Source organism: Juglans regia, chromosome 16, assembly GCF_001411555.2.
Source record: "Juglans regia cultivar Chandler chromosome 16, Walnut 2.0, whole genome shotgun sequence".
Taxonomy (NCBI): Eukaryota; Viridiplantae; Streptophyta; class Magnoliopsida; order Fagales; family Juglandaceae; genus Juglans; species Juglans regia.
The window spans coordinates 13087638-13101190 of record NC_049916.1 but is presented as its reverse complement, the minus strand read 5'-3'; the positions used below and the strand labels follow the sequence as shown (position 1 = coordinate 13101190).

General features: G+C 34.7%; 1 protein-coding gene across 2 annotated transcripts; it reads left to right on the top strand.

Annotated features, from left to right (window-relative positions):
• The first annotated feature begins 284 nt into the window (after positions 1-284).
• On the top strand, positions 285-13281 carry LOC109020660 (protein TRANSPARENT TESTA 16-like). Of its 2 annotated transcripts, none has more exons than XM_019003171.2 (8): positions 285-337; positions 730-951; positions 1907-1976; positions 2128-2292; positions 12105-12146; positions 12224-12265; positions 12518-12740; positions 13009-13281. In XM_019003171.2, the coding sequence occupies exons 2-8, from the start codon at positions 764-766 to the stop codon at positions 13011-13013; spliced, it is 735 nt and encodes a 244-aa protein (XP_018858716.2). In that variant the 5' UTR covers positions 285-337; positions 730-763; the 3' UTR covers positions 13014-13281. The 2 variants fall into 2 exon arrangements, with proteins under 2 accessions (XP_018858716.2, XP_018858717.2); XM_019003172.2 differs by lacking the exon at positions 285-337 and adding an exon at positions 408-424.
• Positions 13282-13553: the final 272 nt, after the last annotated feature.

Genomic DNA, 13553 nt, shown 5'->3' with positions numbered 1-13553 from the left:
GAACGTTACATGATCATCATTACGATCTTCTCCTTTGACCCGCATGACCCATAGACAAATGCATGCTCAAATGCCTTTGACTATAGCACTTGAGCAACGAACACATGATTTGCATGAACCCACAAATACTGACCCCTCTCTCTCCCTCTTCTCTCTCTCTCTCTCTCTCTCTCTAGGTTTTCTATTTCTGGATTCTTGCAAGATCAGGTGCATTTTGGTACTTGTGCATATAAAGAAGGGGTTTCAAGAAAGGTAGAGTTCAGCATGTGGAGTAGCTCATATATGAATAATACTCCAATATCCTTCCAAAGTTCAAGCTAGAAGAGATAAACATCAGGTCTAGAAATTCTGAACTCAACCTCTCTCTCTCTCTCTCTCTCTCCCCCACCGCCCCCCCCAACAGTTCTATAGGCCCATTTCTAAGGTACAGGTATATATAATGATACTACATTTGAGAATTTCACGAATTGAATCCCCACTTCTTGTGGCATTTCATTCTTGCCAAGCTTGTAGTGATACATTAATTATATGTTCAATATCCATTCTCATTATGCTCGTCTTTATTTTCAAACTTATGAGAGTTATATATAATTATTCCAACCATAAAAGCTTATGTTGTTGGTCTATAGAATTAATTTCTTTCTTGATTAAATAATAATGAAAGTTGTAACATGTAAATAGGGTACAGTTCTCACTCCTATATATTTCTTCTTTCTCAAATTAGAACAGAGGTAAAACATAGCGAGCTATCTGTGGTCGGGATATGGGACGCGGAAAGATACCAATAAGGAGGATTGAGAACCGGACCACAAGGCAAGTCACCTTCTCCAAGCGCCGAGCAGGGCTGTTGAAGAAGACCCACGAGCTTTCGGTGCTTTGTGATGCCCAAATTGGGCTCATCATCTTCTCAAACACCGGAAAGATGCGTCAGTACTGCACTGAGCCTTTGAGGTATCCCCAAATGCATATGTTTTAATTAATTCTGACTTTTATCTCCAAGTGTATATAGTAATGCTACTTGGGGTTTTTCATAGTTAATTAGGTCTTCAAAACCTGTAAGAAATGTCTGATATATATATATATATATATATATGGAGAGAGAGAGAGAGAGAGAGAGAGAGAGAGAGAGAGAGATTAGTTTAGTTTTGTGGCCCATTACCCCCCAAATATATTCAGATTGACCAACTAGCTAGAGTGCATAGACTTGCTCTTAGTTTCATATATACTTTTGACAAATTAGGGTTTTTCTGCTATCATGCAACGGATTAGTGATCTGGCTGATTAGGCCCGTTGGAAAGGACAAATTAAGATTTATAAAGAAACAGAGCTTATTATTTGTGGATTAAGAGAGAATCAACACCATCATGGCCGTGTATTATTTTGTATCTATATATGTGTGTGTGTGTAGGTTCATACACCCATTAATTAATTCCTCAAGGAATAGATCTGAAGATACCATGCAGCGTTCATGGACATTAGCTAGCTTGCATGTGTGTGTGTATATATATATACACACAATTAGCAACAGAAAAAGTGCTATATATATTAAGGATTCCTAACAATAATCCAATATCATAAGATGGTGATCTAAATTCAATCTAATTAATTACATATATATATATATATATCCATTCACTACAAAAAAAAGGGCATTTGAGACAGATTATTTACAACGAGAATGACCATTCAGGACAAAAACAGACTCATTTTAACAGGAAATAATTATTTTTACAGGAATTACGAAAATAACTGGTAGCAAATAAACAATTTTTTTGTAGTGATTGTTGCCGATGCAGTACAAGTTTTGCGTATTATATGCATATATATACTTCAAGTTAATTCCAGTTAAATCTGCAGATCATCGACTAATCTTTCAGGTTTAACAATATAGTATATACTGTCACAGGATGGAGCAAATCATAGAAAGGTACCAAAAGGTCACTGGCACGTGTATTCCCGAGCATGATGCCCGCCGGGTATGATCTGCATATATGCATGATTAATATACATTTAAATATTTCCATGCATGCATGCAGTACTCTAATTAACTATTTTAATTTCATATATATATATATATATATGAAGTTCTAAGATTTGGTCGGCCTTTTTCCCTTAATTACTTTGTAGGAACAAATATATGGTGAAATAATAATGCTGAGGAATGAAACTCGTCGTCTCCAACTTAGTATGCAACGCTACACCGGTGAGGATACGAGTCCCTTACCATATGAGGATTTGGATCGACTTGAACAAGAACTAGAAAGCTCGATTAACAAGGTTCGAGATCGAAAGGTACTATTTTCAATTATGTCTCCAATTAGCATGCAGTTGTCTGGTTTTTATTTTCTGATCAACGTCCTACGTACATGAGTAGTACTCAACCGACAAGCTGATCAAACGTCGTACGTCTGTCCTATATAGCTAATTAATTTGCTGTGGCCCTAATTTCTTCCCTAAACAAGTTGAATATATCTGGAATTGAACAAAATAGAAACCATTACGTTAGTTACTGGTTTTAGTGTTTTTTTTTTTGAGTTGGGGAGAAGAGTTTCAAACTCCAGACTTTCATTTTGGAGGCTGGAGGTTATGTCAATCAGGCCACATATATTTGACTACTGGTTTTGTATTGGATTGGAAGTCTAGCAAACATTAGTGGGTTTTGATAATATTAATTAGGTAATTAGGTGTAATAATCTTTTTTTTTTTTTTTGGGGGGGGTGTGTTGAACTAATTATATATTATAACAATAAGATTTTCACACACACATATATATTATGTATATACTACATTAATACTATAAAACATAATTTTATATGCAAAATACTATGTTGATTAACCTGAAGCCAAATTATGATTTTCTATTTATGGTCGTGGAAGAAATTAAGTAAAAAAATGGGTTGAAATGAGTAATAAATAATAGTGAAAAATCACATGTTGTTGGTTTTTTTTATATATATAAAAAATACATTTTTCGACTAATTTTAGAAACTTTTTAAATCAAAGTCCTAGATTTTATTATAAAGATTCAAGTAAATTTTTTAGTTCTATTATAAAGGAGATCTCCATGCATAATTTTATTATTAGTCGTTTTGGAGGGAGCTAGCCATGAGTATTTTAGTTATGTTTGAATTAGGGGTTTATTTTAAACTTTTGTTGACAAAACTTTTTTTTTTCTTGGGATAAGATAGAAGTTTTTAATTATTTTTGTTAAATTTTAAGGAATACTTTTAAGGATAGATCAGATAGGTCTCTTAAAACTTTTGTTTTTTTAATTTAAGAATAAAAATTTATTTAATATTTTATAAGGAGTAAAAAAGTTTTTTACACTTTATAATTTATTTAATGAGGGTACTATATAGGGCAGCCGGTTGAATTTTTTTATAGAGGCAGCCACCTTCAATGGAAAACTATCTGGTTTCAAAGGAAATAGAGGAAAAACTATATAACTTCCACTGGATGGCAAATTAAACAAGCTAGCTGTACCGGCCTGATCAATATACCTCCCACCAATTCACTAATTTTTTGACTTCTCAAGGTATCTTGTATGTCCCCATACACCTCAGCAAAATGAAACTGTCAAGAGAAAATATAGGTACGTACATCATAAAGACTAGTATCGCATTGCTTTCTCAATCCAAACTTCTTATAAGTTTCGGGTTGAGGCATGCATGTCAAGCTGTTGTTTAATGTTTACTTCATCAACAGGTTGCCATCTTCATGAGTCCTAGGTTTTGTCACATATGATTGATTGTCTTGTTGGATTGTAGTAGCTAGGCCTTACAACCTTATGTTGATTTCTTATGCTATGTTTATCATTTTGGTTCAGTTGTGGGCTCAATGGTAGAGTCGGCCAGTTGATTTCCAATAATGGTATCTCGAGTTGTTGGGTTGTTGTTAGCCTTTTACCAGCTTAAATGTCAGCGATCTCTAAGGGCAGGTTTGGGGCACAAGACAAAACACAAAATTCACATCTCATCTTATATCATCATTACACCTTTTTCAAATCTCCATACAAAATATAATAAACAATTCAACTTTTTCAAATTCCAATACACATTTTTCAAATCCCACAAAATTAATAATATTAAAACATAATATTTTAAACTTCAAAACAAAATACAAAATTCTCATCTCACCCCCCAAACCTGCCCTAAGTCTTATCTTAGTAATTATTTAGTTAATCAGTTGCAGGTGGGTCTATTATTAACTATGTTGTTATTAGTGGGTCCTTATCGGTCTTGTTATTAAGTTTCTATGTTTAATGGGTTATTATCAATGAGAAGGCAAGGGCAAGGATTGCCCGGATTTGGAAAACTTGCTTCATAGAGGTATTGGTTCCCTTGAAGCAACCGAGTGTCTTGTTGATTCACTTTAGTAATTGATTTGTTCTTAACAAGTGATATCCCAGAGCCAAGTCTGTCCCATGGCTAAAGGTACAGATACACGTTACTTTCCTTTTTGTTGACTCTTTGGCTGCAGCTAAACAAGCTCAAGAACTTCGTCAACAAAACTAGACCTCACTCCAGAAAGTAGTGGAGGGTTTGGCTCAACAACGGGTAGTGGTTGCAAATGTGGACTTGTTGGTTAGAAGTAGTGGTAGGCGGACTGAGGATCATGGAGAAGGTTTAGGATTTAAGTTGAAGGTGGCAAACCCCTTGTATAAAGACCACAGTGTGGAATCCAAACTCGGTCAATTCGATTGGATTTTTTCAAATTTGATGGTGACGATCCGAATGATTGGATTTACCAAGCCAACCAATTCTTCTCTTACCATCAAACAAATCTCCATCATCGGATACTATTGACTTCCTTCCATATGGAAGGAAAGGCATTAGTTTCATTTCAAGATCTTGAGGCATCGAGAGGTATTACTAGTCACTAACCAAATTAAGACAAACCTCCTATGTGGAGGCTTACAAAACTAAGTTTGAGACATTATCATATCAGATGTGAGGATTGGTTGAACCTTGTTAACTAAGTTTCATCCTCAGTGGAATAAGAGAAGATGTTTGTTTTATGGTACGTATGCTCAACCCTCAGACTTTCTCTTTTGGATTTGGCCTAGCTAAGATATAGGAAGAAAATGTTGTAGCATTTAGAAGAGTGGCTAGGTTGGGACCTCTTGCTCCTCGACTAGCCCTTGGCTCTCCTTCTCCTTCCGAGAAAAAGGCCATTGTTCCAATTTAGAGGTTATGTATTTGCCAAATGAAGGAAAGGCATGAGATGGGTCTATGCTACAATTGATGACAAATGGAGACCTGGGCATAAATGCAAGGCAGCAAGGTTATTTATATTGGAGTGTGTAGACTCAAGTGAAGAGGATGAACCTAGATATGTGAAGGAATTAGAGGAAAAGGGAGAGTGTAGCTCAAAGAAGAACCATAAATCCGTGGAACTAGAGTTGGGCATTTCAATCCATGCTCTATAGAGGTCTCAAAACTCAAAACCATGAGGCTTTTGGGAATAATTCAACGTTGTGTGGTGGTTGTTTTGATAGATACAGGCAACACACACAACTTTATAGATCTTTCCATTCCAGGAAGCTCAGCTGCAAACTGAACCAACTGAAGGACTTACAAGCAGGGTGGCTAATGGTGAGGCACTCAGCAGTGAAGGGAAGTGTTCTGAGGTGATGCTCCATATGTAGGGTAATGCTTACTGATTTCTATTTATTGACCTTAGGGGTTTGTGATATTGTCTTGGAAATTAAATGTCTGAGATACTTTGGACCAATACTATAGGATTTCTCAAGACTTTACATGGAGATATTTTATCTAGGCCAAACAAACATTGCAAAGGGTTTCACCCACTAGCATCTCATTTTTTGAAGGACAAAATTTTGGCAAGGCTACTAAAAATGACCGTTGGGGCCTAGTTATCCAGCTCATAGAACCCATTGAGTCCACTTTGCTTTCTTTTGAAACTAAACCAACCTTAAAAGAATTGATTGGCCTCTATCAAGATCTGTTCAGTGAGCCTAAGGGATTACCTCCACCCAGGGATCATGAACACCATATTAGACTCCAACAAGATGCTAAACCTATGTGTGTACGACCTATCAATGCCTTTATTTCCAGAAATAGAAATTGAAAAATTGGTCACAGACATGTTATCCTCTGGAATTTTTAGCCCAAGTCAAAGTCTTTTTTCCTCTTTTGTCCTTTTAGTAAGAAAACAATATGAAAGTCAGAGGCCCTATGTGGATTACCGAGCCCTCAACAAAGACACAATCAAAATGAAATTCCCCATTGTAGATGAACTCCTAGATATACTCTATTGTGCTACTATCTTTAGTAAGCTTGACCTAAGGTCAGGCTACCATCAAATCAAAGTTCACCCTAAAGACATTCAAAAGCCTGATTTTATGACCCATTAGGGTCACTATGAGTTTTTGATAATGCCATTTGGGTTTACTAATGCTTCAACCACTTTCCAAAGTCTCATGAATGAGATTTTTAAGCCATATTTGAGAAAATTCATCTTAGTTTTCTTTGATGACATCCTCATATATAGCAAAACTTTTTATGATCATATGAGCCATTTACAAACTATCCTAAACATCTTGAAACAACACAACTTTATGCCAAGAAATCTTAAGTGCAGTTTTGGTTGTTCGAAGATCAAATATCTCGGTCACTTGATTTCTCAAAGTGGGGCTAAAGCCCACTAGAATTGAAGCTATGATTAATTGACCATTCCCTAACAATCTAAAATATCTTTGAGGATTCTTAGGACTTACTAGATATTATAGAAAATTCATTAAATGTTACAGTCTCATAGCTACCCCTTGGACAAATTTTTTGAAAAAGAATTCCTTCCATTAGACTGTTATAGCCAAAGAAACCTTTAACAACCTTAAGAAGGGCAATAACTAATCTCTTTGTCCTAACTAATCTCTTTGTCCTAGGCTTATCTGATTTCACCCAACCCTTGGCCATTCAATGTGATGCTTCTGAATATGGATTTGGGGATGTTTTGCTGCAATAGGGAAGGCCAATTGCATATTTGAGCCAAGCACTACAATGAAAACCTTTACAACTCTCCACATATGAGAAGGAGCTAATGGCACTAGTCTTTGCTGTAAAAGAATGGAGGTCTTATTTATTGGGTCAGAATTTCAAGGTGCAAATTTATCAACAGAGTTTGAAATACGTCTTATAACAAAAGGCAGGGACTCCTGATCTTTAGCAAAGGTGGATTACAAAATTGTTGGGGTATGATTTCTCAGTTGGGTATAAGCAAGGGAAAGAAATTAAGGTGGCTGATACCTTGTCTAGGAAGATGGAAGACTCTCCTAGAGCTGGCTACACTCAGTACCTCTCCTACCACCTCTTGAGCTATATTGTCTTGTTGGATTGTAGTAGGTCTTACAAGCCTTACATTGATTTCTTATGTTATGTTTATGTTGGTTTAGTTGTGGTCCCAATAGTGAAGTACTCCATTTGATGTCCAATAATGGTATCGTGGGTTGTTGGATTATGGTTAGCCTTAGACCAGGTTAAGTGCCATCAATCTATGAGTCTTATCTAGTCGTTATTTAGTCAATCAATTGTAGGTGGATCTATTATTAACAAGGTTGTTATTAGTGGGTACTTATGGTTCAATCTTGTTATTAAGTTTTGTATTTAATGGGTTATTATCAATGAAAAGTTCAATGATTGAATCTGACAAATCTGTTCCCTTGAGGCATTGGTTCCCTCGAAGCAACCAAGTGCCTTGTTAATTTACTTTAGTCATTGATTTGTTCTTAATTAGCAAGTTTTGCTATACCTTTCTCTAAACTATTCAACCCACAATAGATTATTATCAACTAAAATTTAAGGGCCTTTGGTTGTACATGCTATTCTTAATTTAAGCCATGCACTCAACACAAGCTTGGAATTCAAAGCAAGCAATGCATCTTCCTCTATTATTGCTCCATCCAACAAAATCTTCATCTCATGCCATGTGATGTTTGATAAAAGTCTTTTTCTTTCCCTAGACTATCAGTTCTTCTTCATATGACAAAGAAAGCTCCCTATAATTACAACAATTATCACTCATTCTCAATTTTGTTTAGGTAAGTCCCTACCTGATCTACCTTCAGCTTCTCTTGCTCAAGTAGATTACTAACCGTGTATAGAACTAATGGTCCGAGCCTCCACAACTTCATCAGATAAGTCACCTGCTTTAGAATTTATGGTCATAGCCTAACCAATCCCCTCTAGTCCTCCTTTGAGTTCATACACGACATTCAACTGTGCTCAAGTCCTCTCAACAAAGAAGTACTTCTGTTAATCAGATTATTCCTCCTAATACCAATATTTTAAAATTTGTTCCATTTAAGCTGGAATGACAGAAATTTCTTGTACCAGATCAATGACTAGAACATTAAACCCTTATATTCAGTTTCATCAATAATACTAGACTATTCTAGAATCTTTCACATGTTTAGGACATTTTCGATGATTTTCGGGCGAAATTTAAATTTCAGTCCTGGTATTTTTATTTAATTTGCCAAGAACCATAGGCAGGTTTGGCATCAAGGGCGAAATCATAATTTAAAGTAGTATGCTTATATCTTTCGCACACCACACAGAGGGAGGGAGAGCTGCTTTAATAGTTGATGTTGAGTGATATCTTGACTTTGGTTTTGGATGTGGCACAAGTTATAGTAAACTAACTTGTTTTTCATACATGGTACTTTTGCTTTCCTTTTTTTTTTTTTTATAGGTGGTTTCATTTGCTCTTTAAGTGGGACATGAGGACATACTATTAGAGGAGAAAAATAGAAAGAAAAAGTGGGACAGAATTAAACAAAAATTAAAAGATGAAAATAAAATGATACTTTAATTAACTAAAGTATTATTAACAAGTAATCTTGATACTTGTTAATAACACATTTGTTTTTTTTAAAAAAAGGCTATTGAATAGCAAATATAAATATCTAAAAAAGTTAGAAAAACTAGTAAAATATTGAAGTTAACATAAATTATTGAATAATTTATAGAATTACATATATATAGAGCTCCAACCAACTATTTTAGTTTTCATTAAATTTCAATCATTTATAAGAAAGTAAAAGCTTAAATTACATACATTTATATTACAAATATACATACACATATATAAAGATAATTTTGAAACGGTACACCAGTACATACCGGTATTGAAATATTTCATTCCAGTGCCTCAACCAAAATGGTTACTGCAATGGAGTTCAAAACTTTTCCTAAGACATGCATCTCTTCTCCTCACATTGTGTCCTAATCACAAACTATTAAATTGGAACCAAAGGACTTCTTAGATTTTTAGCTTTACTACTTAACCAAACATCCATTAAGGTCTTGGTTGCAAATAATCTCCTACTGAACCAACTACTTTCATTTTCGAGTCCCAACTTGATGGCTTGTTTTGTTGCTTTGTCCACGTGCCTTCAATAGAAATCTGATTAGTTTTAAATGGACGCATAAGCTTAAAACTAGGGCAAATGGGACTATTAATAGATACAAAGTTTCAATGGTTTCAAAAGTGTCTGAACAAAAGAAAAATAGTATTGATTAAATTGAAAGTTTGAGCCTAGTGATAAAACCAACAACCATTCAATTACTTTTGGCTTATTGGCGCCAGACAGAATTAAGATTATTCTAGCATCTAGTTTATCAATAGAAACTCATAATTGAGAATGAGAAAAAATGTAAATAAGAGGGAAAGCATTGAGAATAAAGTCCATTGATAAAATTTGAAATCAAGTTCTAAAACTCACAAGCCGAGCTCAATTAGCTATAAAAATCTAGAATGATGAGAATTATGCACGAAAAGGTAAAATTCTAATTATTGCATAAATATAAAATACGTAATAAAATTAGAATCCTACCTAAAAATTGGTCCAAATCAAAATCAAAATCATCTCTAAAGAGAAACTGAAATATTTCCGTAAAATGCAAAAAATAATGTAAATTGGTGATTTGAAGGGGAAATATAGACCACCACGTGTAGCATGGTGACCAAGATGCGGGTGCCGAAAAGAGTTTTCTGGATTGGGATCTTTTGTGCGATTCTGATAACTGTGGGTGCGAGAGACGATGAACGGTTCCATATGTAGCTCACTTTGTAGCTCACTTTGTATATGTAGCTCACTTTGTATATGTATATGAGAATATAATACACATGCCCAGTGTAATATATATAAGTTTGGATAAGTTGATGGATTCAATTTGTTTCATGTGTTTTCGATGTTCAACTTGAATGGATGAAGCAGGAGTTGGTTGAATGTTGTATTTAGGAACAACTAAAAACCAGGGAATGTAATAAAATAGGGTCATAAGGTTTGACCTAAAATCATCAATACCGGCGAATTGAAGGTTTATCGCGGCGAACTTATGTTCGCCGCTAAATGCTGCAAAACAGTTTGGAGCCAGGCCCAGCGATTATTAATCGCTTCCAAAAATGCATACCGGCAATCTAAACATCGCCGCTATATACTTCACAATACTAAACGCTAATTACGGCGTCTTATAGATCGCGGCAACTGAGTTTCACATAACGACATTTTTGTCACAGCGATTTTTCTCTCACTGGGAAAGACACTCTAGCGGCGATATGACGATCGCCGTCATATGAAGAAGTAAATTGCAGCGACTTAAACATTGCCGCTACATAATTTTCAAAACGAGAAACTAATTCACGGTGATATTATAATCGCCGCAGATTAAAGGAAGTCAATTGCAGCGGCTTAAACACCGCCGCGAAATAATTCTCAAAACGAGAAACTAATTCACGGCGATTGTATAATCGCCGTAGTTCAAAACAAGTCAATTCCGGCGACTTAAACATCGCCGGGAAATAATTTTCAAAACGAGATAGCAATTCACGGCAATTTTCTGTTCTCCGCTGTATTCTTATTCACAGCGATTAAAAGTCGCTGGGATAGATATATTCCTGCGAAATTTAATCGCAGCAAATGTTCATTAAATACTGTTAATTCTTTTGCTACGATTAAGGCCCATCTCCGGTACATAGTTTTGCCGGCGAGTTAGCCTCCTTTTGTGGTAGTTTTTAATCGCTGGTAAAATGATTTCCCAGCGATTAAAAACTGGTTACTGCCTTCTATGACGGCGAATTTTTTTGTATATAGCGGCGATGTTTTTTCGCCGTGAAATAAAAATTTGCCGACGATTTTTTCATTACATTGTAGTAGGTCTAAAGTGGGGCTATAATAGCGGCGATTGAGCAACGAATTTTAAATCGCTGGGATAGATATTAGACAGCGATTTAGTATGGTTTAGCGGCGAAATTGTAGCGCCGGTAAAAAGGACTTTTCTTGTAGTGCATGCACAATATTGCCCCAATTCAAGAATTCTTCACCACTTCTTGCCCTATTTGCATTGATCTGCTTTCTCGAAATAGTCTAGCCCTATCAATGTAAAATCTATCAAATTTGAATTATCAAACCCGGATCCCCTTGCATCACGTATGTAGCTATCTTCTCCTTTATTTCAAGACAATGTTATAGCATATATATATGGAGGATTCTACATAAAGCGTCTACTTTGATCAATGTGAGACAAACTTTTTTTCATATACTTTTAAATTTTGGTCTTTCCCTCTTAAATTTTAAATTTGTTTTAAAAAAGTTGACTCTACACATTGACTTAAAAATAGAATAACCCATCCTTCAATGCAAAATCTATAATATATATACATATATGGGATATGCAATATTATTATTTGAAATTACCAAAACAAATAATTTAATAAATTTATTAATGCAATCTTGCATTCTATCTATGATATTAGTTTTTCTAGCTCTGAAGATCAGGGATTCAATATAAAAGGAGTAATGGACTAGAATGTGAAGTGTAAAGACAAAATATTTGAAGGAGGTGATAAAGAAGAGGTCATGAGGAGAAAAAAAAGATTGCCCTAATTAATACCAGGATGCAAGAATCACGGAAGAACACATGAAGAAATTGGGTAAAGCCCACTAAGATTTGGTAGAAAAATATATCTTTATATATCTTTATATTGTTTTATGTCATTGTATATAAACTCCGATCCTTGGATTCATAAGCCAATCTTTTCCCCCTCTTTTTCTCTTACTTTTTACTTTGATTTATGTTCAGAATGAGCTCTTGCACCAACAACTGGACAACTTGAGAAGGAAGGTGAAAACTCACTCCTTTTTTTTTCTGCATACCACTCGTGTAATTAGAAGTTAAAATTTACTGTCTTTAATATTTAGGAGCGGATGTTGGAGGAAGAAAACAGCAGCATGCACGCTTGGGTAAGTAAAGAATATATTCAAAACAGGTCCAATGAATGTTCAGTTGTGAGCCTTTTCATTGCTAAAGAATCTCAATTCAATTGGGTTATCTTTATACAGCATTTTGGCCTGATTTGGATAGAAATATGTTTTCATCTCATCTTATCCCATCTCAATTAGAAAAAATCAAGCAGTTTAAACTGTAAAGAAGAAGCATGCATGTTGAATGGATATTCAAAATAATTGCTTGCATTGGTTGATGACTATGGACAGATTCAAGAGAATCAGGCAGCTATAGAGTATCAGCAGGCTGCAGCAATGCAGGCAAAGGTGCCATTTGAGCATAAGCAAGTTGTAGGTCAATTCCCGTTATATGTAGAGCAACCTAGTAGTGAGCTTCAACTTGCTGCCATCCCTCCTCACATTCAGTCGACATATCATCTTCAACTTTCTCAGCCTAATCTTCAAGATTATGTTTCCTCTTTGGTTCCACAAGGTATTGCACAAGAATTATAAAATTTAGAAGTGTTACAGTTACAAAGAGATCCTACAAAAGTAAACTCACAAACTATCATGCCTTCATATATAATACGTTAGATCTACTTTATAATAAAAGTAGCCTAACAATCTAACGTATCATATCAAGTCACATCAGTGTATGAGTTTATTTTTGCAGCTAAAGAATTTTTCTAATTATAATCACTAATTAAATCCTTTTGATCTGAATGCCTTGACAAGTCGTCTAATAATCAATGACATTGCAGATTGAGGTTTACTCATCATGAGATGGGTTTCTATTATGAAGAAATAAAATTTCACATGGTGATCAAGATGAAGACTTGTAATTTCTGCTGGGCATACTTATATGGCTACAGCAAGAACTTTCATGCATGTTTCCAAGCTTACGTATTTAACTAAAACAATAATTTGTTTGTTGAGTCTAGTCGTGTGTTTAAGTTTCCATGAATTCTAGCAAATACTTTATTATGGAGACAACAAGATATTGTTCCAAATGCTTGCATTATGTGGAAAATCAATTTTATAGTTTAGAGATCACTTGTGGATGTTATTGTAATCACCATGTCCTTCTAGATAAAATCCCATTTTTGTAAATTATTCACAACTTATACAGATCATATCATTTTTGTAAACAATACTACTACTAGTTCAAATTTCAAAATAAAAATAATGTTAAAAATAAAATTCAAACAATTTTTTAAATTTATAATATTTTTATTGAATTTTCTCTCTCTCCCTTCTCAAAACCTAATAAAACATCTTAACTCAAACAATTTCTCTATTACTTATA